Source organism: Peromyscus californicus, unplaced genomic scaffold (assembly GCF_007827085.1).
Source record: "Peromyscus californicus insignis strain IS unplaced genomic scaffold, ASM782708v3 Scaffold_6__1_contigs__length_162567912, whole genome shotgun sequence".
Taxonomy (NCBI): domain Eukaryota; kingdom Metazoa; phylum Chordata; class Mammalia; order Rodentia; family Cricetidae; genus Peromyscus; species Peromyscus californicus.
Genome location: NW_026294584.1, coordinates 109833147 through 109860475, shown reverse-complemented (window position 1 = coordinate 109860475; position 27329 = coordinate 109833147). Strand labels below are relative to the sequence as shown.

The 27329-nt window shown below is 43.9% G+C and overlaps 1 protein-coding gene across 3 annotated transcripts in view; it reads left to right on the top strand.

Moving 5' to 3' along the window:
• Positions 1–27329, top strand: part of Lrig1 (leucine rich repeats and immunoglobulin like domains 1) — a 104806-nt gene that overhangs the window by 18078 nt on the left and 59399 nt on the right. For 2 of the 3 annotated variants that reach the window (XM_052721761.1, XM_052721759.1), the window contains exon 2: positions 20603–20674. The exons of the other annotated variant lie outside the window; for it this stretch is intronic. In XM_052721761.1, the coding sequence (XP_052577721.1) occupies positions 20603–20674 (72 nt within the window). The remainder of the gene's footprint in view (positions 1–20602; positions 20675–27329) is intronic. 3 annotated transcript variants of the gene reach the window in all.

Sequence of the window (27329 nt, the reverse complement as noted above, 5' to 3'; positions counted from 1 at the left end):
GATATTAAACTATAATTACATAGTTTTCCTTCTTCCCTTTTCTCCCTGCTATTCTTCCATACACTCTTCTCTTCCTTGCTCTCTCTCAAATTCATGGCCTCTGTTTCTTTGTGTGTGTGTGTGTGTGTGTGTGTGTGTGTGTGTGTGTGTGTGTGTGTATTTTAAGTATATGAATACAACCTGCTCAGTCCATATACCGTTACTTGTACTTGTCTGTATGTAATTGCAGGGCTGGTCACTTGACATTGGACATCAACAATTTCAACTTACATTTTAAAGACTCAGTATTATAAATATTTCTCTGTGGTTAAACTTTATAAAAAGTATGGTTTGAGTCATAATAAAACCTTCCCTGATATTGAGCCTCTAGGCTTTTCAAAACCCTAACTGTTGCTGGTCATCCTTTTGCGCATAATAGTTTATATATTTCTTGGTTTCCTAGGCTGAGTTACCAAGAAGTCTAGGTTGCTCTTGATAGGAAAACTCTTAGGACTTGCTATGACTTCCCCCAAGGAAGCCACTACCGACCCACGGGGAAGCTTGTGCTTGCGTTCCTCACACTCTGACACTCTGTTCCCATGTACCAGAGAACCACCATCTGCTCTCCTCATCGTCATTTCTTTGGATGGTAAGGCTGAAAACTTTTCACTGCTCACCACAGACCCTTCCTTTTAAAGTTTCCTTTTTTTCTTATGTTCAGTCCAGTAGTTACCTTGGTGTCCTTAACTGTGGACTTGAGACTTGGGCACTGTTGAACTCTCTAGAGCTGGTGGTTCTGAGACAGGGCAGGTCTAGTTCTATAGAAAGCTGTGCTCCTGGTGGCCCTGGCATAGTTTTGACCCTTAAGCAGGACATGCTTTTTATTCCCTTCCATTTTCTTTTCCTTTTTTACAGACTCGAGTTGCTCTTATGTTCCACAAAGGGTATTGCAGTGGCTCTGTGGCTCCCAGGCTGCTGTGGCCCCCATGGAGCCAGCTCGGCCCACTCAACCCTGGTACCCTGTCTGTGGCCAGTGTGCCTGGTACTTACAGCTGGTAGGAATCAGAGCAGATTAGCGTGGCCGAGAACCCTTCAGGAACAGCTTCCAGCAAATGGAAATTATTTTAAAACAAATTGATGTGGTTTTTCTGTCAAACCTACTTGGAACATAAACAAGGTTGGACCATAAGCTGCCCCCCTTCTACAGACAAGCCTGTGTTTAGAATGTGGCTTTCAGCAAAGTAAACACGGTCTCTAAAGTGAGTTGTCATTGTGTCTGATTTGAAAAGTAAAAGTGGCAGACTGGGGCAAGGCTGGCAGACAGTTCTAATACTGTGCCTAAGACATACCTCGTCCGTTTCTCGTCCTGCCACCAAGATACCACTTCCTGGATAGGTTTCTGGAGTGAGGAGTCATTCAGTGTTAAAAAGATTAAGGGGAAAAACACTAGGGCAATTTCTGTGGCCAGATAACTGTTTTCATTTTGCCCCTTTGCCACGTGGGAATATCAGAAACATCTTGTGAAATACTTAACCCTTGTGTGTGTGAGTATGTACCTTGCACCCTTTCCCAGTCTGTGTGTCTTTGAATTCTCTGCCGGGCTCAAGATGGTTCCCCCAACCTGGGAACAGTGTTTTTTTAAATTGGCCACAGTCTTCCTAAAAGTCAAAACAATGCTTTTAATGTTCTGATTATGTATTAATGAACAGCCAGGCCAAGGGGCACTTGCCAAAAAGGTTAGAGTGAGAAGGCCACCAATATAAGAGTGAACTTTGCACTCTGGGCGTGTGAATGATCTCGGGTGAAAGGAGTTTATTGCACAAGGGGAGCAAGGAGAATCCCTTTGATGTTGACTAGCATCCTGGCCCCATTCGACTCTGGGGCTTCCCGGTTAACCACATCTCTGCTGGCTGCGGTGGTGCTGGAGTGTGCTGTCCAGGGTGGCCAGGACCTTGCTCTTGACTCTGACGGGGCAGGTACTGTGCAAAGGGATCACTGGCCGCTCTCGTAGAGACTCTTCCTTCAGTCAACTTCAGTAAATGCTAGCCTGACCCCAGAACCAGACAGCTGCACCTCCCAAGTTTTCCTCTGGAGGGAGTTTTCGAGAAACAGCATGCTATTATTCTAAAACCTCCTGCCCCAACCACAGAAAGAGGTTAGATCCTAATCTTAATATGACTAATTTATTTTCTCCCCAATGCACTGACATTTCCTCCTGCCTTCTGGCTTCTTTTTAATTTTTGAATGGCTGGCCATTGGGAGCCCTGCTTCCCATAGCTTTATTAAATAATTACTTAAAAGAAGAAAGAAAGAAAAAAAAAAGCTTTCAAAATCTAGAGACTGTGGGAGGGAGGATCAACTCCAGCTCAGATTTTGTGCCTAGAGGATTGGCTGAGCCTGGAAGTGATCGTGTCCTTTAAGAAGCAGAAAAGAGGTAATTTGGTGTGAGGAGGCTGTGACGGAGGTATCCCAGGTTTACCATCATAAATGTGGGTACTTTGGCCTCTCCTCTATCTTCTAGCATGAAAGGAAAAGGTTATTTGTACATTGTTTGTGGTATTGAAGTGAGGTAGCATTTTCAGTCTGGAATTTTCAGTCCTGAGGTAGTGGGCTTTTTTTTCTTTCCCTTCTCCTCCCCTCCTTAGCCCCCTCCTTTCTTTCTTTTGTTTGAAACAGGGTCTCACTATATAGCACTCACTGTCCTAGAGACTCAAAGAGACCCCCCTGCCTCTGCCTCCTGAGTGCTGGGATTAAAGGTGAGTGCTACCACACCCAGCAACTTTTTTCTTTTTAATAAATAGCTTAATCGAGATAGAGTGTGAATACCACAGTCATCTTTTAAGTGTTGAGATTCTGAGTTTTTAGTATGTCCCGCATCATGCAGCTGCCACTCCTAATTCTGGGATATTTTTATAATTTGTACTTAATGGTTTTTAATTTATATTTTATATTTTATTTATATTTGTGCTGGGGCACAAAACCTCGTGCTGGTTGATGTTTTCATCTCCTCCTCCTTCATCCTCTAGGAATATCTACTTTCTGTGTTGATTTGCCTGCTCTGAATGTTGGCTGTAACTGGAAACATACAGTACCTGCCCTGTCGTACCTGCCATCTTCTTTTGCTTAGCCCGATGTTTTCCAAGTTCTTATGTACATATTATTCCTTCTGCTTATTTCTTAAAAGGTTATCTATTTATTGGTGTGCATGCATGTGCACGCACTCTCATATGTGAGTGCTCAGAGAGGACAGAAGAGAGTGTCATCTCCCCTGGAGCCGGAGTTACAGACAGTTGTGAGCAGTCTGATGTGAGTGCTGGGAGCTAAACTGGTTCTCTGTCAGAGCAACAAATGTTCTTAACTACTGAGCCATCTGTCTATCATCTTTACCCCTCTCAAAACATCTGAATAATACTCAGTTGTTTAGATATAACACATATTGTTTATTCATTTATTAGCCAGACATTTGGGCTTTCCCTACCTTTTGGCTAGTAAGAATAGTGCAGTTATGATCTTTTCCCCTTCAGACAAGGTCTTGTTCTGTAGCTCTGCTCTGCCTTCTGGACGCTGGGCTGGTGGTAGGCATGCACCACAAAACCTGGTATGAGTGTTGATGCGTAAGTTTTTGTGTGAGGGTTTATGTTTCTTGGATATGTACATGTGGAATTGCTGGGGCATATGGTAAGTACATGTTGAATTTTGCGGGAAGACATTGCTAGGCTGTTTATGAAGAATCTGTGTGTATCATTTTTAAAAGAGATGAGTAGTGTGATTTTAGGTAAGGTTTGGGTTGTTCCCCAGGGATGTTCCTCTCAGGTTTGTTGTCCTCAGACTTTTAGAACTATTGAGGTGTTCTGATAGAAACAAACAGGTGTTACAGATGCTCATTAACTCAGTAAGGTAATATCCCACAACCCATGTTGAGTTGGAAACAGCAAGTTGAAATTGTATTTGCCACCGGTAACTTGTAGCTTAGCAACACAATGAGTGGTTGTGTTGGTTGCTGAGAGCTGTGGCTCGCTTGCTTCAAGACTAAAGATCAGACCACACATCACTACTAGCCTGGGAAAAGACCACATTCAGAATTCCAAGTGTGGCTCCTACTGAATGTGTCTGCCTGTTGAACCATCACAAAGTCCAAGAAGAGTAACTGTCCGTGCCTAGTGACCTGCCTCTTGTTTGTAATCCCAAGGAAAGCAGTAAATGTGGCAGCAAATGGCAGTGGTTACTTCGGGAACTCTAGGTGCCGGAGTCTCTGCAGGATGGTTGTCAGCGCTGGCCGCTACCAGAACAGACAAGGGGACTTGCTTTCTTGCAGCCTGCTGAGCTTTGCTGTGCATCTGCATCTACCTGGGCCTGCTTTGGGGCAAGCCTGCTTTGCCAGCTGAGTTTAGCAGCTATAAATTTTGACAGAAATGCTGTATGGAGGCTACCCAAAGGTAGGCAGGGTAATTGCTCTGGACAGGTTTACAGTAGAGAGGTGTGAAGTGCTTGGTGGAGACCGAAAGCTGAGGGAGGGACTACAGATTGAACTTGAACAGTCTCTGGGTGATGGACTGATGCAAGTAATTGAAAACCATGGCTCTGGTGGCTTTTATTTGGAAAGGAAGCCACAGCTTTCATGGTTTCTTTTAAAGCAAGAAAACAGAGCAAAATCAGCTCGCTGGGTTACTCAGGAGGTTGGTTTGGGATCTTTTCAGGCAGTGTAGAACCTTGGGTAGGCAATGATATTCTCTGCTCTTTGCTTTTGTTTTCCCACGTGGTCAGAACTGAGTGGGACGACGTGGTGGGGGCGGGGACATCCTCGTGGTGGCAGTAAGCTTTTTAGGTACACTTTGGAAGCACTGACAGCCCCGCTCTTAGAACCTCATTTTGTGAGGTTAGTCAGTGGGTGCACCTCCCTAAGCAAGACATAGTTAACACAGCAGATGTTTGGGTAGCCAGTAGGCTTAAAAAATTACTAACAAAATATAACAACAAATTTTTTTTAATGGACCCTGAACTCAGAGTTAGGATGGTGTGTGGGCTGGAACCTGCATTTTAAAAGCTTCAGGAACTTTCTTTGGATTCTTAGTATGAGAGTCCCCTGTAGAGTAAGTGTGCGTGCCTGAGCTCAGCTGACACGTGATCAGTTGCTTAACTTCTTCTCAAGCCAGCTGTTTGTGACCCTTGGCTTTTCTGATGTGTTCTCTTACTCAAAACACTGTCTGTTCCTGTCTTAGTTTATTAAAACCCAAACCAAGAACTAGATTCAGTTTCATCCTTTTCAAACTCTCTGAAACAACTTGCAGAAAGTCCTTTCAAAAAGAAGATATGAAAAGTGTGTGGGGAGTGCCGGGCAGTGGTAGCACATGCCTTCAAACCCAGGGGCAGGCAGATCTCTGTGAGTTTGAGGCCAGCCTGGTCTACAGACTGAGTTACAGGACATCTAGGGCTACACAGAGAAAGCCTGTCTTGAAAAACCAAAAATCAAAACAAAACAAAATAAAAAAAAAACCCACAACAACAAAAAGGTGTGTGGGAAGTGGAGATGATAGTTTTCCTTGAAGTGCAGCAGTTCTCAATCTGTGGGTCTCAACTCCTTTGGGGGTTGAATGACCCTTTAGCAGGGGTCACAGATATCCTGCATAACAGATATTTACATTACGATCCATAACAGGAGCAAAATTACAGTTATGAAGTAGCAATGAAAGTAATTTTATTGTTGGGGGTCAGCACAGCATGAGGAACTGTATTAGAGGGTGGCAGCATGGAAGGGTGAGAGTGTGTGGTGGTTAACAGTTATTCTTGTTAACAAGGCTCAGGTGGACCTCTGTCGCCTTGCAACTAGGATGGATTCATAAACCCACACAGTGCTGCCAACTCAGACCCCCAGTTTCATTTCCTTTGGTTGGAATGACAGCCAGCAGCTGTTTGGTCATCTCCTAGTCTTCAGCATGTCAAAGACACTCAAATAGTGGCTGGAGCCTAAGGCATCATTTGCACACAGCTTTAGGTTTCATGTCCTGGCTGTAATGTTTCTTTGAAAAATGAAGGAGAGTGATTTTAAGTGAGACTGAGGAAAGAGCGTCAGAGAGGTCAGGGTGTGAGGGTAAAGGGGATGGGGTGACGAGGCACAGAGGATGTCTTCCTCCCGTGATAAGAAAGGTCCTCTGAGGCCCAGGCAGCTTGTCTCTTGATTGGTGGTTATTCTAGCCACACCCTTGCCTCTGTTGTGCCCTGGCACCTTTGGGGATTGTCAGTTTGGAGGGTCCAGCTTAGAAAGAGGAAAGCATGATTGCAGTAATGTCTCCATAGCAAATAGCATCCGTGTGGTGTATTATTACATTACTGTAACTGTCTACCTGCTCTGAGAGGCAGATGCAGGGCAGGTCTTGCACACTGTGGAACCCAGGGGCCGAGGAACCTGGGTAGTGGTATGTCTGGCTTCACAAACAACACTTTGAAGTGCTACCTGCTCCTAACGGCAACAGAGCCAACAGTTAAATATGCAGCTGTTAAGAACAGGAGTGTTTGCACAAGCAACCTTCAAATTTTCTGATCCTTGATGAAAGCTAGTTGGTTGTGAATTATTAACTTCAACATGCATGAGGAAATACTATCCACTTAAATGTCAGGTGTATTTTTATGTAAGAAAAAAATAAAACTGACCACACCCTCAGCTGTTACCATTTGGGGTTGAGAATCTGTGTGCTCATCCCGCAAGTACACCGGGCAGCATATTTAAAGCAGGGTGAGGAATGTTGGTGCATGGTGCGTGGTAGCTCTTCACTGGCCATCACATTCTGCTGGGAACAGGAAGAAGGGAATGGGCTCTGTAAGCCACTGGGATGTATAAATGCATTGGGTATCTAGAGTCAAAGAGAGGTATTTGGTAGGGGTACCTCTCCAGTTGGGAAACACATTATATGTCTAACATCAAAAGAGTATGGGTAAAAGCGTTGGCTTGAGAAATCGGCCCCAGTGTCACTTGGCTAGCAGTTTTTACAAGAGTATTTGAGGCAGGTCTTTAATCTGTCACTGGGGAGCCGTCCTTCCTAAGTTCTTTGATTCTGGTGCAGTCAGTGCTGGGAGAGCTGACAGAGGGAGCTACAGTGTAGCATCCACTGGGGACTCTGGGTTACAAGAAGAGACTGGGAGATAGCCATTGTGAGTCAGAAGTCCTTAGGACCTCTTGAAGCTGATATTGACTGGGCAGTTATCACTTCTGTCATTTACCTGGAAAGAAAAATTGTGATTAGGCTTTCATTTGGAGTAAGAGTGGAGTAAAGTGGGGGGGAAGGGTGAGAGAGGAAGGAGTTTGGGAAAACCAAAGCTGACCAAAAGGGGCCATTTCATAGCCCAGGTCTTCCTGTGAGCTTCACATGGCTTTGAGTAGTGGTGACTGAAATGGTGCTGTGGTGTGAGTAATGCTTGGAGGTGCTAGACGTGATTCTTGGGGTTCAGTTACTTCACTGCAAGCCCAAAGCTTTGCTCATTTCCAGGACATAAAGCATGCATGCCGTGGGAGGGGAGAAAGCAGGTGCTTTGCCGTCCTCCCCTGCCTCTTTATTGTCCTCAGGTGCAGTGCCATTTGATATTGGCAGTTCTGAAATACATTGAGCGCATTGTTCCCAGGCTGCTGGGATTAGTGCTGACATAAACGGTGGGTCCTGCCGCCAGCCTCCTGTATGGCTATGGAAGAGAAGAAACTCAAGCTGTAAATGAATCTCTGTTTTGGGGCTTTGTAGTGGTAAATTACACGAATGTCTGAATTGAAAAGGTGCCTGGTTTTATACCATCATGAATACCCAGGCCTTAGATAAATATTGACACCAGCAGTGTGACAGGTCTACCATTTGTCTCATGCCCCTAGAAATAAAAGCTCTTTTCTCAGGTGCTCATGACCTTATAAACCACCCTGACGAGTTTGTGCAGGTGCTCTTCTGCACTGGTTCTCGAGGTTTGAGAGTTGGTTTTTCTCTTTGTGCATGTGCAGGTATAGGCTGGCCTGATCTCAACTGGCTCTGGCTTATTGACCATGGCTGAGTTTGCTGCAAATGAGGGTAGTCACCAGCACAATTTTGCAGCCATCGGGCTGACCTGGGATCAGAATGCCTTTTAATGACGGTCGTTGGATTTGAAGACGGAGTGTGGGATCAAAATAAGAGAGGGAAAACTTGTATAGACCCATCTGCTGTATAGGTGTGGAGCTCAGAGCTGAATGCCTTCTGAGTAAACTGCCCGAATCCCAGACCATACTTTGATCCCTCTTATGGAAAAGAACTAGCCTGACACTTCTGAAGATAATGCTGATTTTGTTAGTGGGAACTGTGCAGCAAACCACCTCCCTATCCTCGAATGCTTATGGGCCAGGGAAGTCCTGGTAGGGTTGTGATGTAGGATGGGGTGATGAGCAGGTTCATCAGCTTTGGTTTGGTAGCGTATTTGAAAAGGTGTGATTGGTGGGACTGGGGATTGTTTTTATACGAAAAGTTACAGGTGGAAGTTCTAGCTGTTCATGGGGCAAGAGTCTCAGGGGACCAACCTCATGAGTATCCGGGTTTCATGGGACCCTGGGCTTTGATTTCCTGCTCAGATAGGAAGAAGCTCTGTGGGGCGACAATTCTGCTTTCCCTTGCACACACACGATACAGAGGATCTAGATCTGTGAATTTACTAGTCTTTGCACACACAGGATACAGAGATCTAGATCTGTGGAATGACTAGTCTTTGCACACACAGGAAACAGAAGATCTAGGTATGTATGTTGTATTTCTTGGGATTTTTCCTTTAAGTAGCATTCCAAAAGAGGTCATTTATGTATGACTTTTGCTAGGACTTCTAATCAACTTGGCTGGCCCCTTCCCATAGATACAGTAGTGTATCATTCACTTCTTGTTTAGTTAATAGAGTTGGCTGCCCTTACCAACTCTCTAAGACCTGTCTTTTGGGAGCAAATGACCTAGAACTGTTGAGTTTTGCATGGGGAAGGCATGACATGCTACTGTGAGCCTCACTGACGAATGAGTAAAAAGCAAAGATAGAAATATTTGTTATATAGCCAGCTTTCCATTAGATGTGGTAGGGTTTCGATATATTTGAGGAGAGAGGTCTCAGTATATGTCATCTGATTCTCTGCACTTGTAATCCAGTAAAAAGGAAGGTCCCTGTTGTAACAGCAGAAAGCCACCTATGAATGGTATGCACAGAAATATTGCTGTTCACACTCTGACTGTGGATCTTGTCAGGAGCTTCCACACCAGAAGCAGGGTGATTTCCACTGCCCTCTTGCTTCTCAAGCAGAGAAGGTAATGCTGTTGGCAGTCTTTCGTGTTCATACTGTTTCATGTTCATAGTGTTTCATGGTGGTCTACTATTGCAGAAAGAAAACTGGCTTTTGTCTTTAGCTAGGCATTTCATAATACACATAAATTTTAAAAAGTCCCCTGGAAAGCTGGACAGAAAGAAATCCCATGTCTATCAGCTAGTTAATAAAGTTGTTAACTGCTGGCCATGCAGCTGACCTCTTAGAACTGTGTCTTCATTAAAATATTTAGCTAGATACTCCCATGCCTCCCTGTGATGCGGAAGATGAATGCTTGCAGAGTTTTGAGTCTCTTCGGTTTTCTCATTTGGTTGATTTACTTCTGGCTTTCTGCTTTCTGCATTTGAGTAATCTTCAATTTTAAATTTGGGATAGGCAAGAAAGAGGCTGTTGATCTAGGAAATAATGTTTATAGGTACATTACACTTAAGTCCGTGTATAATGAGGTACATCATGGTAAATTCCAGTATATGTGGGCTTTTATATTTGGATTAAAGATTCTGGATGCTTGGACTTCATAAAGACTCATAGTGACATCAAATAAAAATAATAGCAAGCAGTGGGTGTCATTTTAGTTGAAAATTCGAGGACACATGTATGCAATGGAAGCTGACCGTCCACTCGGCAAGGATTTTTTTTCTTTTTTTTTATGAGAAGTTGCAACATGGTAAAGTTGTTACACTCACTTATGTCATTTGCCTAGTAAAGCTTTTTATATGGTAGTGAGAGGAAAGAGTACTGATAACACTAAGGTGAGCTGCTGTTTGTACAATTGTATTTGTTTAAAACAAACCACTTTCATTTCCTTCTTCCTCCCTTTTAGTGGAGGAAGATAGGCAGCATATTATACACTGTTCCTTTGTAAACCAGAACATATTTGCCTAGAATTATCCTTCTAACTACTTACTTTAAACATGAGAAGAAGCTGTAGAGATGACTCAATGGTTAAGAGTACTGGGCCCTTCCAGAGGACCTAGACTTCATTCCCAGTACCCACATGGTAGCTTACAACTGTCTGTAACAACAGTTCCAGGGCATCTAACATCCTCTTTTTACATCTGTGGGCACATATATACATGTGGTCAAAACATGCATCAAATAAAATAAAACTAAATAGTTGGGCAGTGGTGGTGCACATCTTTAATCTCAGCACTTGGGAGGCAGAGGCAAGGGAAATCTCTGAGTTAGAGGCCAGCCTGGTCTACAGAGTGAGTTCAGGACAACCAGGGCTACACACAGAAACCCTGACCTGAAAGAAAACCAATGAATGAATGAATAAATAAATACCAATAACTCCTGATCATTACATGTCAAGAAGTGAGTCAGTATTGAATTTTTTTCCATTCATTTCTGTGATAGGAAGTTTTGTACTAATATTTTCCCTGATTGGTTTATGTTAGGAGGTAGAGTTAGACTTCTGTGTGTGGAGGGCATACAAAATATCTGTAATTTCCTGGTTCTAGAAAACTGGAGAATGGGGTTTAGGATGGTGTGTGATGGGTGGCCCAGATTGAGAAGTTTTGTTTGTTTGTTTTGATGTAGCCTGTTGTACTCAGAGGAAGTAATGAATCATGGAGCCTTGATTCTTTTTTTTTTTTTTTTGGTTTTTCGAGACAGGGTTTCTCTGTGTAGCTTTGCGCCTTTCCTGGAACTCGCTTTGGAGACCAGGCTGGCCTCGAACTCACAGAGATCCGCCTGGCTCTGCCTCCCGAGTGCTGGGATTAAAGGCGTGCGCCACCACCGCCCGGCGGAGCCTTGATTCTTAATGTATGTTTATACCTTCTGCCAGAAAGACAGGCATGGGATGTGGCCACCCTGTGCAGGAGTGCTCCTTATGGAGCTGTGCTGAGATGGTATTCTTAAGCAGTTGTCCTCTCACGGCTCTTACTGTAAACACACAGATGTGAGTCTCTGGGCATGAAGTAGAGAATCAGTTTAGGTGCTGGAGCAGGAGCCTGGTCACGGCGCTGCTATGGGCAGTAGTTCTGCCAGACTTGACAACTAAATTCTGACACCCATTTGAAGTGTCCATAGGGTAGCCAGCTTCCATCTTCCTGTGCACACCCCAATTTAGTGAATTTTACAGCTGTCTTGTGAGCAGCACAGGAAACACACTCTTAGAGTGGATGGCTCTGTAGGAAACTGATCTCCCGAGAGTGCACATTTGGTGAACTTACCAAAGCACTTAGAGAACACAGTATTCCAAATTTATTTACTAGAGGAATACTTTTTTTTATTTCTCAGTCTCACCCATCCCTCATTTCCTATCCCTTTTGCCCACCTGATTTTTGTTGCTCTGGAGGCAAAAGTCCATTTCCTGCTTCAGTAGAGCATTTGGAAGACTCCTCCTCCACGCTCTCCCCAGGAGCATTACTAACTTCAGAGTAAGTAGCTAGAAGTGGACACTCTGTCCTCAGGTCTGGTGGCCATCCTGAGCTGATAAAGTGCCTAGCTCTGAGGCAGATCCACACTTTATACTACACAAGGTAGGCTGGGGCCCAAGGGTGGCTGTAGTACAAGTGATGACTTTTCAAAGCCCTGTAGAACTTAGACTCTGGAAGTGTGAGTGTGTGGCTCCTCTATAGAGCTGGTAGGATGGGGAAAGGCCATTTGGAGGGGCTAGACTTGTGACCCTGCTCCCCTCTCACTCCCATTTCCAAGTCTGTTTGAAGCCCTTCTCTAATGGTAAAGTCAAAATGGTGGCCCTCGGTACCTCATCCCACTTTGGTGGTCATGGTGATGCTCCTCTGGTGGTAGATTTGTGGGATGGTCAGGCCTGTGGCAGGCAGCCATTCCCTGCTCAAATGAATACCTTTTGCTTAGAAAGTATCCACCAACCACAGCAATCATGAGCTGGCATGCACCTTTATCATTGAATTCATTCATCTGCAGGGGTTAATGGTGTATGGACCACGTTAACAAATGACTATTATGGGAAAATTGTGGTTTTCTTCTCAATGTCAGCCTCCACCAAGGATGCTTAAATAATAAAATAAACGTACCTACTACTTCTCTCTTTGTCCAAGCAAAGATTTTGTAAGGAAAACAGATCCTAGAATCTCCTGTTGTAAAGTATGATGCCGAAAGCAGATGCTGACAGTCTGCAGTGATGGCAGGAACACATGTCAGGTGTCGTGATGTTTTAGGTTAAAGTGTTTCCTGGAGGAACAAGGAGCTAATTCTGTTCCTGTGGAAAGGACCTTAACGGTCCAGTGTTTGACATTCTGAGACCAGTATAACCATTGACTCACCTGCCTGTTGGGTGGGCCAGGAAGCTCCGGGCTCCCCCTTCGCCGCTTTGCCCTTTCCTTACCAGGTCCTGATCTCTTGGCTGCTTTACAGTTGCTTTACTTTTCACTCCGTGTCATCTTTGCTCCTCTAGTCCCCCTTCCCCGGAAACCAACTTCCTCTCACCTCCTCTTTCTGGCTTAGCTTTTTTTTTTTTTAAACCTTTCCCACCATAGCAGATCTACCTTGTCCTGGGTGCTTCTGGGCTTTATGTACCCATCATAAGGGTGCTAGATTCAAGAAGGGGCCAAGCAGATAGAGTATAGAGGGTGTCAGCAAGAGGTCTGTGGTCACTAAACTGCTTATAAATACACATAGCCTGTTGGTACAGAAACGCCCAAGAGAAGCTGCAGCACACTCATTGGTAAAAGCTTTAGGGTTGTTGTTGTTTGTGTTTGTGTGTGTACATTTATTTATTTCTATTTATGAGTTCAGGTATTTTTCTTACACCTGTGTACCCCATGCAGTGCCAATGGAGGCCCGAAGAGGGGGTCAGATCCCTCTGGAACCTTTACAAATGGTTATGAGCTACATGTGGGTGCTTGGAATCATTTTTCCAAACGTTGTTCAATCAGAAGTAAGCACGTTTCTCTGCAGACCAGCTTTGGTTTAAGATCTACCAGCGTGCAACTTTCAGTCTGCTACTGTGAGATACTTTCTGAGAGCCATTTGGTTGTGACTATTTGGTCAGGAGTCCTACCTGACCAGTAAGTTGTAATCTTCAGGCAACAGAGAACATCTTGTCCTAATTTTATCAGGATTTGATTGTTCATTTAAAAGTTACCTTATGTGTACGGATGTTTTGTCTGCATGTATGTCAGTGCGCCCCATGTGTGTGTAATGTCCCCAGAGCCGGGAGAAAGAGCCACATTCTTGGAGCTTGAGTTACAAATGGTTGTGACCTGCTATGTGAGTTCTGGGAATTGAACTCAGATCATCTGGAAGAACAGTCAGTGGTCTTAACTGCTAAGTCATCTCTTCAGCCCCATATATATGTATATTTATGTATATGTACATGTGTAATTAGAATAAATTGCAGAAAGTCTTATGATAGGCATATGCTCAAACATTTGTTGAATTTGACTATTATTGAGTACTAGAGGAAAAGGACGTATGTCTCTATCAGAGTAACCGTGGGGATGATGTGTATACTTTTAGGACAGAGTACGTACAAGGCCTTCTGAGGTCATAGAGGCAGCATGAGTTGGCATTGGAATTCAGAGGCTCCTGCCTGTAGATGCTGCTTGGTAGAGTGCTTGCCTAGCAAGCATTGAGCCCTGGGTTTGATCTATAGCACTACATAAAACAGGTGTGGTGACACATGCCTGTCATCCCAGGTCTTGGGAGGGAGAGACAGGAAGGTCAGAAGTTCAAGGTTGTCTTTGGATATAGCACTTTCAGGGCCAGTTTGGGCCACATGAAACACTGTCTTTAAAACAAAAAACAAAACAACAACAACAACAAAAAACCAGAGGCTCACACTAATGAATTGAATTGATTTACAGAGAAATGGGTGAGCTTTATCCTTATATGGCTGTGCTGTTATGGCTGTGTTCACTTCTCTTTTGAGTCACCTCTTAGACCTCCCTTATTCTCAGGGAGGATGGTCTGAGTAGTATTTTTAGAATTGGAAATAATCGCAACCCATGACTGCCTTTCTGAAATCGAATTAACCAGAAACACACAATGAGCTACATGTATTTTGTTGGGACAGTATTCACTTCCTATTTTCTTATTCACAGAAGGTATTCCATTGCTAAACCTCCACTTGGGAGTATGTGACTTTGGCTTATTTAAGAGCAAGGATGTTCTGTGTGAGAGCCCTTGGGTGTGGACTCCAGACCAATGGTTCTAGCTTAATTCCAATTGTATTGTTAACACGTAATATAATGTGTATTAACAGGCCCTTCAGTGTGGGTTTGGGAAAGTATCTACATTGGAAAAAGAGATAAAGGACATGTGATGTCTTGGATTTAAAGCATTTCCTACATTCACAAAGCTGGCAAATTGATGTAGGGACCACAACAGTGATTTCATTGGAGATTGCTGTGTGACATGTGATTCCCCAGAAGGTACAAACACAGAAGAAACAGCCTAAATGCTTGGAGCTCAAAGGGCTTGAACAGTTCTTGTACTTTAGAGTTCTTGAAAGGACCAATCCTGCTTTCCTGGCTCCCAGCAGGCAATTTCCTCTTTAATGGGTGACAAACTTTGCAAGTTCTGAGGTTGAAGACGAGATGAATGGCCAGAGCATGAAGTATCATGAAAAATGATTTTCCCGGACTAGCCCTGGGGACTGGCTGGTACTCAGAAGCTGGCCATTGGGTTGCCTATAACCTTCGCACCCCCTGCCCCCTCTTGCTGTGTTACTCAGTTTAGCAAACATCTGAAAACTTAAACTATGAAAAATTCAGTGCTGTCCAGGAGCCTAGCCAGGGCTGAGTAATGGGAAGTAGATTTACTTGGAAACCAAACTGCGTAGGGAAACCTCACAATGTGGGGAATGCTTGTCACAGATTTAGGACCAGTTCCTTCTGCTTGGAATTCTGGTCTGTTCACGTTGAGAACCGGAAACACCTTTTGCTGTACTTCACTGTGAGTTTGCCTGTAGAGGCTTGTGTGGGGGATGAAGTCTGCCCGTTGTGTTGTCTAGTAAAGTGGGGTAACCTCCTCACCACAGCTTACTCAAAATGTAAGTGGCACTTTTTGTCACTCAGCTTCCAAGAAGTCAATGGATTATTGTTCGCCAATGGGGAAGAATGCTTGCCAAGTCTGTAACATGTGGTTCAGGCTATAATCCAGGAAGGTGCTACTCAGATTATGTAAATACCGATTAAGCCTATAGCATTACACTGGAGCAGTTTTTATTAGAATCACCTTCCTTCCAAGGGACTTGAGCTTTCCACTGTTCCTTTCCTGCTGAGATAGTTAAGAACTTGCTGGAGAAGAACTTGGGAGCCAGGCTGGTGGTGCATAACCCAAAACCTGACACTTAAGAGGTGCAGGAAGATCAGGAGTTCAAGGTCATTCTCAGCTGTTTAGTGCACTGAGGCCAGCCTGAATTACATTACCTAAGATCCTGTCTCAAGAAAAAAAAGAAGAAAAGGAAAAAGAAAGACTTGGATTCATGCGTTAATATCACTGTACATTTTAAACAAAGCTCTTGTGTTATTAGGAAACAGATTTGTAGTGCTGGGGATCAAACCCAGGATCTTCTGAGTACTAGGCAAGCACTCTCCCACCAAGTACCCCCACAGCCCTGAATTGATATCAGTATCATACTACTTGGTGTTGGGAATCAAACCCAGGGCCTCACACATGCCAGGCAAGCACTATCCCTGAGCCCCTGAGATTAACTTTGAGCATCCATCTTTCTTTTGTAGCTGCCTTTTTACTAAGACTATTCTCTGATTGGCTAATGACTTAGAAGCCTTGCTTGCTTATGGTTCATTCCCATGCAGTGCAACAGAAATTTCAGCAACAACTGAAGTGCCCCTCCTCCACACAGTGCACACGTGTCTATTGAGTGCTGGAAATACAGTTAATGTGATAAGGAGCTGAGCTCATACTTTCTGATATATTAAGTAGTTAATACAAGGCCACACGGTTAGTTTGGGTGTACATGGTGGTAGCGATTTCTCAGCTATTGAAATTCTCTGGCTCAGGGAGGGGAGCTTGTTGGGAAACATGCTTAGTGAGCACAGAGTTGTCGTGTCCTGTTAAGCAGTGTGCTTTTCAGACACGCCTGAATAAAACTTGAGCTGTTCTCTGCAGCCCTGCCTCTTGTGTGTTCTGCAAACGGTGGGCCGCACGGCCATCTTTCAGCAGATTAGCTGAAAAAGTATCTGTGGCTGGGTTCAATTGTTCGAAGATCTGCATGCTCTTTGTGCAAGAACAGGGGCGATTTGTGTTGTGACAATGGCTGATGACGCTCAGTGAAAGCTGCAGTTGGCAGAGACTAAATTCCCAGAGGTTTCTTTCCTTGCAAGCTCTTTGCTCCCTAAAGGTCCAGAAATACTTTTGACAGTGTGTGTCCTGCTGACAGATGGATTGTTTTGACAGGAAAATCTGAACCCTCCACTGAAGACCCATTCACATGTCAGGCAGGAAGGGGCAGCCGTGCTCCCTGAAATAAGTGGGATGCTTTAGATGTGTGCGCACATCAGCTGCCACCTGGAGGAATGGTTTTTAGTAGTTAACCCTTTCACTGTTCTTGGGGTGGAAATAAAAATTCATACTCTTTTCTGCTGGCTTCTTGGGCTAAGTTTATTTCCTTTAATGTTGAAAAATGAATGTTAATAAGTATAGAAGGCAAAGGGTTAAAAAGACTTAATTTTTTTTAAGTCGGTAAAAAAAAAAAAACCTGGTGCTCATAATTACTTTATTTATATCAGCCAAAACTAGAAACAAGCTAAATGTCTGTCTGCAGTCAGTAGATAAGCAAAATGTAGGCTGTTCATACCAACTATTATTCAGCCATCAAAAGCAGTGACAACTTTGGCATCTGTGATGAGATTCATCTATAGCCTTGAAAGCATTGTGTCCAGTGAAGTAAGCCAGAAACAGAAGGTCTTAAGATTCCACTGACACGTGGTACCTAGAGAAGAGTTTATAGAGACAGAGTGATGGTTAGCATATCCAGGGCAGATTGGATTGGGGATCTTATGGTGACAAAGTTGATACTGGTGGTGGTGATGGATGTGTCTGAGTGTATGTGTGTCCACTGAGCAGCAACTTACAAATGGTTAAATGTTAAATTTTATGTTACATACATTTTACAACAGTGAACAAGTAGTGTTGGGAATTTGTATTTGGCTGATGTCTATTATTATTTTATTCCTTGTTATATTTCCACAGAGGAATTATGCTGTTTCCCCCTTTTCCTGGTAATGCATTTGAGGTGGCACAGTTTCTTCAGGGATTCAGGACCATTTTCAAACTTGACCCTAGAATAGCTCTGCCTCGGGACAGTGGCTGTGAGCTGGGGCACCTTCGCTGTGTGCTGCCCATGGTGCCTCTCATGGTGCTACAGGAGAGTGGCCCTTCTAGGCAGTCCCTGGGCACGTGTGTTGCTCTCTGGCTTTTCCGGTTCATTGACTACCCAGGCTGACCCAGTGAGGGCTAACACACTTGGTGTCTTGTCCTTGGAGTTGCTTGCTGTCACCTTGGTATCAAGTCCCAAGATGCTTCTCAGCTCTGGATTACAGTGTGTCCAGAACAGTTGTTTTCTCAGTCTCCTCTAGGCAGACCTGATTAGCATTTCTGAAAGCAGTGGGCGTCTGGCTTTAAATGGACATGTGAGGGGTGGGAAAGGAGAGACATGGTTTTTATCGTAGAATGTTCAAAACAAAGCCATCAGTGAACTGTAGCAAGCCTGCTGAGCCCAGCCCCTCCCCGGGGGCTTGCCTTCTGAACCTGTAGCTTCAGGAGCCAGGAGTCCAGGTCCCAGCAGAAACCTGTGCTCCTCAGGCCAGGGGTGGCTGGCAGAGAGGTTTTGTTTTACCCGTCCTTGGTAACTTTTTTGTTTTTGTTTCTGGAACTGAAAAGGTTTTCTCATAAGAATTCAGATTTTGAGCTTCTTTGGAAAGCCTAGCCTGGTGTTAGCACTGGCCCTTGTCCCTGGTGCCTGCACGGGTAGGTGGGCAGGCTTCCATGTTAGTGTCAGTCCATCAGCCACCTAGTCTGCTTGTTCTTCCACCTGCTCTGGCTTCTGAGAGCTTTTACTAAATTCTCTTCAGTACGCCCATGCCAGTTCCCTGTGATGATGTAAGCTTTGTGTTATCTTTACCCCCTAAGACAGTATCCCCATACCCTTTTGGATAATCTCATCAAAGCAGAAAACGATAGTCCAGTCAGCCCTTTTACTATGTAGGGAATTCTCTCAAACTGGATTTTCTTTCCCAGGTCTAAGCTATTAATGTCTCCATACTCATTAATAAATACCTCCCAAGCATAGTCAAGCTCATACTTGACTTCAGTGTGTGGTTTAAAAATTACCACCTTCAATCTTTATGGTAACTTAATCTCTGGACAAATTGCTTTTAATTCAGACTGTGCCATGAACACAGATGGGCCATTAGTTTCAAGTGCAGTTTGACTTTTATTTAGATGAATGTCTTTGAGTTCACAGTGAAATGGCTATCAGCTCTAGGGTAGTATTGATTGAAATGTCTCTGGAGTAAGTTTAAAAGATAGTTGCCATTTATGATTGGTAGTCTTGTTAATTGGCATTAATGTCGATGGAACTAATAGCCAAGATGAAACGTGTCACCCTCTCCCCACACGTGGGCCCGCGTGGACTTGCGGCAGGGAAAGCTCATCTTGATCACCTCCAGTGGCTTCTGTTGGTGATGGATCAGGCTGACTGTGCTCAGCCTGTGCTTAAAGAAGTTTAGCTGAGTGAACATTGCCAAACTTGCTCTGTCTGCAGCGAAGGCTACAGGTTGGCAGTGCCAGGGAGAGAGGCCCAGTTCTGAACAGGATGGGTGCTATTATCTAAATCTGTACCTCTGTGGCTTCCCTGATGGGGTTATCCCCAACATACATCCCTACCAGTTGGCTCCCCTCTCTTGTGATTGTCATTCCTAATTTTATTCATTGGTGGTAGGCATCCTGTGTTCATACACGGCCTTACTATTCTGAATCTTGTAGTGTTCATTTTCTAAACGTCAATTGAACTTTGTCTATTCTCCCGAACTTTTAAAGTTAATCTTAAATTCTTGTTCAGACCAAGTACTGACCCTGAGGTACTGGATGCCTGGTTATGGGACACTGACTGCTTGGTGTGGCAGGATGTTTGAGCAGCTCTAAACTAAAAGATCTTAGTGCCACCTTCCACCAGTGCTGACAGCTGAGCATATCTCTAAACATTGCAGTGTGTGTGTGTGTGTGTGTGTGTGTGTGTGTGTGTGTGTGTGTGTGTGTGTGTGTATGTGAAATCACTCTTGGTGGAAAACTGCTGGCTTAGAATGTGAAGTGCTGACAACCTGATCTCTTTTTCTGTAACTAGTACTTGATGTTGATACTTTAGTTAAACATTAATTTTTAAAAAGTCATTAAGGCCCGGCTTGATGGTGCGCTCCCTAGGAGAGGCAGGCAGGCTGATCTCTTGAGTTCTTGGGCCAGCCTGGTCTACATAGCAATTTCCAGACCAGCACGGGCAACATAGGGAAACCCTCCCTCAAAATAACAATAGGAATGTGTGGCTTAGAGCAGCAGTGGGTTACAATTCGGGGGATGTCGAGTGACCCTTTCTCAGGGGTCATCTAAGACAATCTGGAAACACAGATGTTTACATTATGATTCATAACAATAGCAAAATTACAGTTTTGAAGTAGCAACCAAAATAATTTTATGGTTGGGGTCACCACAGCATGAGGAACTGTGTTAAAGGGTGGCAGCATTAAAGGTGCACATGGTTGGCTCTGACCTACACACACACAAATAATAAATGTAATTAAAAATATTTATTTTATATGTGTGTGTACCTGAGTATATGTATGTGCATTGCGTGTGTGTATGAGTCTGCAGATATCAGAAGAGAGTGTCAGGTCCTCTGCAACTGGAGTTACAGTTGTAAGCCTTGTAGGTGCTGGGTACTGAACTCAGGTCCTCTGCAAGAGCAGTAAGTACTCTTAACTGCTGAGCTCTCTAGTCCCAGTAAATGTAATTTGAAAAACTAGATGGCCCTGGACTTGACACAGTGCAAAGCATTTGGACTAGGACTGGCCCACCTTAGTTTTTCAAGTGTTAGGTAGCCAGTTGGGCCTGTTGAAGTCTGCATGAGTCCACTCAGCAGTGTGGGTTCCCAGCTGTGCTCTGTGCATTCCTTCTGTGTGCACTGAAGCAGGTGAGGAGGAGGGGTGTGTTTACAAAGCTCAGTGTGTGTTACTAAACAGTGAACAGGATGGGAGGTCACTAGGCAGAGGGAATGGGTTTCTTTTGAGGGACTTGGTGAGTGAGGAAAGGTTTCTTAGTCTCTGATGCAATGTCAACTATTAATTTATTGTTTTTCACTTTCTCTTTTATCAGAAACCTGAGTTATAACAGACTCTCCGAGATTGACTCTGACGGTTTTAAGGACTTGACGAATCTGCAGGAAGTGTGAGTGTTCCCCTAAACCTATAGGGATGGAGGGCAGAAAGATCTGGGGGAAATCCTTGCATATTGTACTATTCTCACTCTCCTGGATGGGTGGTCTCAGCTTATAGGAAGGGACATTTGCATATGGGTCTTTACTGACAAATGGCACTAGGATGATCCCTCTTTTTAGTTTTTAAAAGTTTAGTTACCCATGGTTTTAGTTACCCACAGTCAACCAAAAATTCAAAGTAGAAAATTCCAGAAGTAAACAGTTGATGTGCTCAAGTTGCACTCATTATGAGTAGTGCAGTAGAGTCTTGCGTTTTTTTTGCCCAGGTCACACATCATCCATTTGTCCAGACTGTGTACACTATCCATGCCACTTGCCCAGTTATCAGATGTCAGCCATGGCATTGTGGTGCTTATGTTAAGTAATGCCAGTTTTCCCTAGTAATGGTCCCAAAGCACAGAACTGGTGTTATTGACAATGGGACATGCCAAAAAGAAGCTCTGAAGTAGGTCCTTTAAGTGAAAAGATGAAAATACAATAAGATTTTGTCTAAGAGACTGAATTCACATACATTTTATTTTGTAAGTATTCTTTGAATTATCGTCGTTCTCTTACTACAACTTACATATGGAAAAAGACTGTATGTGGGGTTCCAGATATCCTTGCGGGCCGAGGAGTGTAGCCCTTGTAGATAAAGTGGTGCCATATTAAATTTCTTTCCCTTTGCCACAGCCCCTGTGTTTTTTTTCTTTCTTTTCTTTTTTTTAGTTTTTCGAGATAGGGTTTCTCTCTGTAATCTTGGTGCCTGTCCTGGATCTCGCTCTGTAGACCAGGCTGGCCTTGAACTCACAGAGATCCACCTGGCTCTGCCTCTCGAGTGTGGGATTAAAGGCATGCGCCACCACTGCCCGACTCACAGCAGCCCCTGTTTTCTATGAAGGGCGTGCTGTAGTGCCAATAGGCATACTGAAAATCATGGTTACCCGATGGTTGTGTAAGAGAGTGCCCTTCGATGGAAAGCCCTGTTGACTAACTGGGACCCAAAGCTGTCCTGGTACTTTCTCACAGGTCCCACAGAGGTGGAATAGTTCAGTCAGTGGTGATACCTGGTGCCAGCCCACCGTCTGTGTTTCCCATGAATCTGACATAAAAGCATGGGCAATAGAGGCTCACCTTCCCTGTACCTCCTAGCAGAGCCAAGCATCGCTGCCATTGAACATCAGGCTTGCTACCTCTTGGAGCATCCTTTAATGCAGTCCCCAGTCATTCTTTTTTGTTTGTTTGTTTTTTGTTTTTGTTTTTTTTTCGAGACAGTTTCTTTGTGTAGCTCTGACTATCCAGGAACTAGCTCTATAGACCTTGAACTCATGGAGATCCACCTGCCTCTGCCTCCCTAATGCTGGGATTAAACGTGTTGCCACCACCGCTTGGCTAGTCATTCTTTTTATTGTAATGAATTCTGCTTTGATACATGCACTGGGATTATCAGGAATTTTAGCTCTGTAGCAACTTTACAGAAATTTCATGTTAGTTGCACAGAGCCAGCCACTGTGATTCTTTTCTGCAAACTACATACATATATGCACATAGTTTTAGAATCAAAATGTATATTACAGTTTTTCTGTGGGTTTTTTGTTTGTTTGTTTGTTTTGTTTTTTGAGACAGGTTCTTGCTATGTAACCTAGGCAGGTCTCAAAGTCACAATCCTTCTGCCTCAGCCTCCTGAGTGCTTAGAGTTACAGGTGTTTATAGTTTTATAACTGGCTTACCTACTAATCCTCATATTTAAAAATACATAATTTAAATTTTCCCCTCATTATTTGGAGTCTTTATTAGGCTTACTTTCGTATATTTTAGGATGTTTCCACTGCACTAGGTTCCCATACTTCCCCTCGAATGCCCCTTAATCGTAGCTGTCTCCCTACATTCTCTCCCTCAACCCCATCTCCACCTACCACCTGATCCTCCCGTTCTAGTCCCATCCCATCATGTCTCTGTCCCCCTCAATTCCCAACCCACTCATAAAGTCTGTGCTCTATATGAATATTTATATAAAACTACTATAAAATTATTATCAAGTTCTGTTATAGATATTTCATCGGATTATTAAGTTCTTTGTATTTTTACTACAAGCAATTGATAAAAGTCCTTGTGGTTATTCTTCTGTTCCATTATAGCATCTTAGCTAATGAAACCTTAACTTCTTTCACTGATACAGTTTGCAAAATAGCTGCATTCCCTCTCCTCATGTTCAGACTATATGGTTTTTATGTCTTTTTACAAAGCATAGACTTCCAGAGTTAAACATCAGAGTTGGAAGGAGTGTGGAAATACCTTGTGTTGGTTTTTCATTTGCCCATGAGGTCAGTTAGTCAGGGGTGGGAGGATGAAATGTGAAGAGGGCCAAGACCCCAGTAACAAATCCCACAGGCTGCTGGCTTCAACAGCACAGACTGATCCCAAGCCTGCAAGACCGGCTTCTCCTGTGCTCTTTTTCCTTTGTTTGCGGATGGTTGCCTCTTGCTAAGTCTTCACATGGTCTAAGTCTTCACATGGTCTTTCCTCTGTGTACATGGATCCTTGGTTTCTCGTGATGTATCCTGATTTCTTCTTATAAAGACACCAGTCCCATCACTTAGGATCCACTCATATGACATCAATGATATTCTCCTATAATTGTGCTGGAGATTGAACACAGAGTCTTGACCCTGCTAGCCCAACGCTCTACCACTGAGCTGCAGCCTCAGTCTCCTTAACACTGTCTTTAAAAGCCCTCTTTGTAAATATATCTATATTCTGATGTCCTAGAGGTTTGTGCTTCAACACACTAATTTGAGGAAGAGGACACAGTTCAGCCAGTCCTAGTTATCCAGGTTGATAAGCTTAGTCTATCAGGAGCCAGTTGGCTTTGTAACTCAGTGCTTTGCTTTGGTCTGGGATGTTGTTGACTCTTGAGGTTATTATGTGTTCAAATTCTGTGTCAGTCTCAGATATTATTATTGGGAGAGATTAAAATGATGGCATTTCCTGTGACATCACAGGCTTTCATTTGTACTAATTTACATGTCTGCTTTATGTTAGATGCTGTTCTGGGTCAAATGAAATACAGAAATAGGTCTGTGACTGGGGTGAGGCAAGTGAGGGCCTGTCCTTAGGCACTGATGTCACAAGGCCACCAAAACTTACCAGCCAAGAGGATGGATATTTTGATGTCATATGTTCAAAGGCAAGGTGAATGTTTTAGGAAGTTCACATGAACAAAATCATTAAAAGTCTAAATCAAGACAGAATCGATGTTTCTGGTGCTTTTCCTTTTACCTCAGTACCAGAATGGCTTGGTCGTGCTGCTTTTAATCCATCTTGTCTTAAACTTTTAAATTTGATCATTGTGGACTGTATTTTGCATTCATTTTGACACATATTTTTAAATTCTGTTAATGTATTCTGTGTCCTGTCATTCATGCATGTGGTAAGGGCTCCGAAGAGCACTTCCTGTGTTTATCTCCCTCCGTCCCTGTTCCTTGCTCATAGAGGCTTTCTTCTTTCTTGTTTTATTGCCTTGACCCCCAGCTGTAACCTCCATCAACCCCAGGTTCCTTAAGAGTTGATGCTCATAGCTAGTACAGGCAGCATGCACCACAGCTCATTCAGTGCTCTGTAGCCTCCTGGTGGGGTAGCAAGAGAGCTGGACTTGAGGTTCTGGTTCTGGATCTGTTCCTGCACAAATGACGTGGCTCTTCAGTTTCCCTTTCCCCTTTCTGTGGCATTGATGTAGTGACCATGGTCAGTCCTGTTGTAGTTCCTGACTTAGGTGGATATGTGACTCCTTCCTGCTTTTGGAACTCTGCAGCCCCCATGCTGAGTGTGTTGTTTAGTGACACATCCTTGAGGCTGACAGATTGGACTTTTTGCCACTGACGGCCTCCTACCTCTGCAGATGGTTACTTGAATTCATCATGCCCAGAGCAGCAACACTAACTTCTCACTGGTGGAGACCCAGGGCTTTCCCTAAGAGAATTGTATAAAATCCTGGTGACTCCAAGAGGTACCAGCAGTGAGTGTTGGGAGCTAAGTAAGAATATGGAAGGAAAAAGTCAAAACCAAAAGAACACAACCTGCTGTCAACACACCAGCACTTCCAGATGAACTTGGCTCAGGTCAGTTCTCCCAGACCTTGCGGTCTTTGGAGCCAAAGGCGGGCGCAGTAGTTGTGGTGGCTTAGCAGTGATTTAATTTTGGAGGCTCTAGAACCACATAATGTTGTGGGTTGGGTAGAGAGAGAAAGCAAGCCCTTTGGAGGCCCCTGGAGGACATGGCCTTGTGCAGCTGCTTTCAAGTCACAGTCTTCACTGCCTACAACCCCGAGGAAAGCCCACCAGGGTGTGCCTCCACCAGAGTGCTGGACACTGAGTCCTCTAATAAGAGGGCTATTTATACAGTCCTCTGTGAAAAGGCCCTTGGATCACATTACCACGGGTGGCTTGGGAGTGCTTGCTACTCTGCTGCTGTTCCCCAAATGCTTCCTGGAGAGGGCAAGAAGCCCTGCCTTCGGGTATTTATGGCTCAGCTCTGCTCTGTCCCAGGCTGCTGCCCCCTCCCTCATCCTGCTGGTGTGCGTGTACAAGCACACGCCTGGAGGGTTACGATGGTTGTATATGTAAAGGAAGGTTGAAGTACTGAGGGATGTTCTGATGGACTGCTTTTTTGCTCCTAGTACTGACTGCTAAGTATTTCCCACTTTTAGATTTATTTCTTCTGGCTCCTGCCCAAACCCTGTGACTCTGGTACTTGTATTATTTACATTTCTCAAAGGAGGAAACTACGGTCTAGCAAGGTTACATGGCACGCTGAATGTCATTTGATTGGTAAGGAGTAGAAGAACCAAGCCCTCTGTAATTTAAAAATCCATGCTGTCTGACTTCATGCTCCAAACTCCCTGCTCAGTTGCTTGCTAACTGCCTTTGTTTCTTTGTTAGAGGTGGATTTATAGTAGAGTGTACTCCTGAGGGGCTGGTGTGTTATTCAGGCTTTGAGCAGAGTTGGGCACACACTAAGCATTGGCCCTTCTTGTCATATGTGATTATTAACTTGAAGCAGCTAGTTCTCCATATCCATGGATTTATCATCTGTAGATTCAGCTAACCTCGGTTTGATAATTGAAAAATGCATCTGTTTGGAATACATACAGATGTACTTAGTTTCTTGTCCTTATGTCCTATGTAGTGTAATCTAATGGTTTACCTAGCGTTTACATTGTCTCAAGTGTGCTAAGTAATCTAGAGATGATTGAGGGTTCCCAGGACACATTCAGGTTACAGATGGGCACTGTATATATTTCTATAAGGTTCTTGAGCAGATTCTGCTATTTGCAGGGAATCCTGGATCAAACCTTCATGGAAATCTTGTGTCAGTATTATTCTCCATTACCTGAAGACCTGATTTAAAACCCGTGTTTGCTCTGCTAATGGATTTTTCCTTGTAAAAAACAACCAACCAAACTTTCAACCTGACTCCTATGAACTGTAGCTCCATCTCTGTTAGGAGATAGCCCACAGCAGCCACTCTGTCTACAAAGAGCCAGTTGGCTAAATCAGTTAGTAAGTAAACTCTGCTGGTGGTCAAAAGAAGGTCTTCATGATATATCCCTGAGGGGAAAGCAGTGTTGAACAGTGTGTGTCGTATGTAAGTGTCTGTGTGAAACAGAAACATGCAACTTTCTCATAACTGTCCCAGAAGCTTCCTCTTGGGCAGAGCAGGGGCCTGAAGTGTAAGGAAGCTTTCTCTTTCACTGAATGCTCCTTATATTCCTCATTGGAGTGTTTGGAACGCTGTTATGTGTCCATTTCAGCTATTCAGTAAATAAATACGGCACTAACCCACCCCACCCCCATAGCCTCCAATTACTCATTTGGTGGGTTTTAAATTGTTTATTAAAGCCAAATTTGATTACGTTAATAAAGATGATGCTGTACTGCAAACTGCCCTTTATGATACTGCACATCTTGCAGCGTGTAATACTCCTTTAATAAGCTACTTATAAGTAGAAGCTTTGAGAGAAAGCTGCAGGATCAGAGTGTCCCAGCTGATCTTAAGGGTCAGTGGGAAAGCATCCCACCTCCAGGTTCTGTCCTGGGGTCAGGCAATCTGTGTATCTCATTGACCCTACTTACACCTCCACCAACTCAGGGTTGGGCCATGATTCATGCTCTGGTCCTGAATCATCAGGAAAAGGTTTATAAAAGCTAGGCATTTCAGGAAGATTTGTAGTGCTTTGAGTGGAAGTAAAGTTTTGGGGGTGGGGGTGGGTGGGTAGAGTCAGCAGGGAGCTGCTAGAGCCCAGGGCATGAGGAATGGAAGTGTGTGGAACCCTAGATAGTGAAAGTATTTCATCACACACTTTCCTTAACCTCTAAAATGCCTGTATTCGTGGAGACTGCTAACCATCCAGAGCACCTCCTTTCCTTCAGTGCTCCAGCAGTGCTATTTTTGATCAGTCTCTATTTCAGTCTGGCAAACAGCTCTTCATGTCTCAGAGTGAGATTGACGATTTTGCCTTCTGAGGATTACATTCTCTTTCCTGCAGTACAAACTGGGGAGCCAGGAGCGATGGAGCCAGCAACTTACATTGAACTAGCATTTAGAAATGTTCTCAAAGTTAGCTAGCCG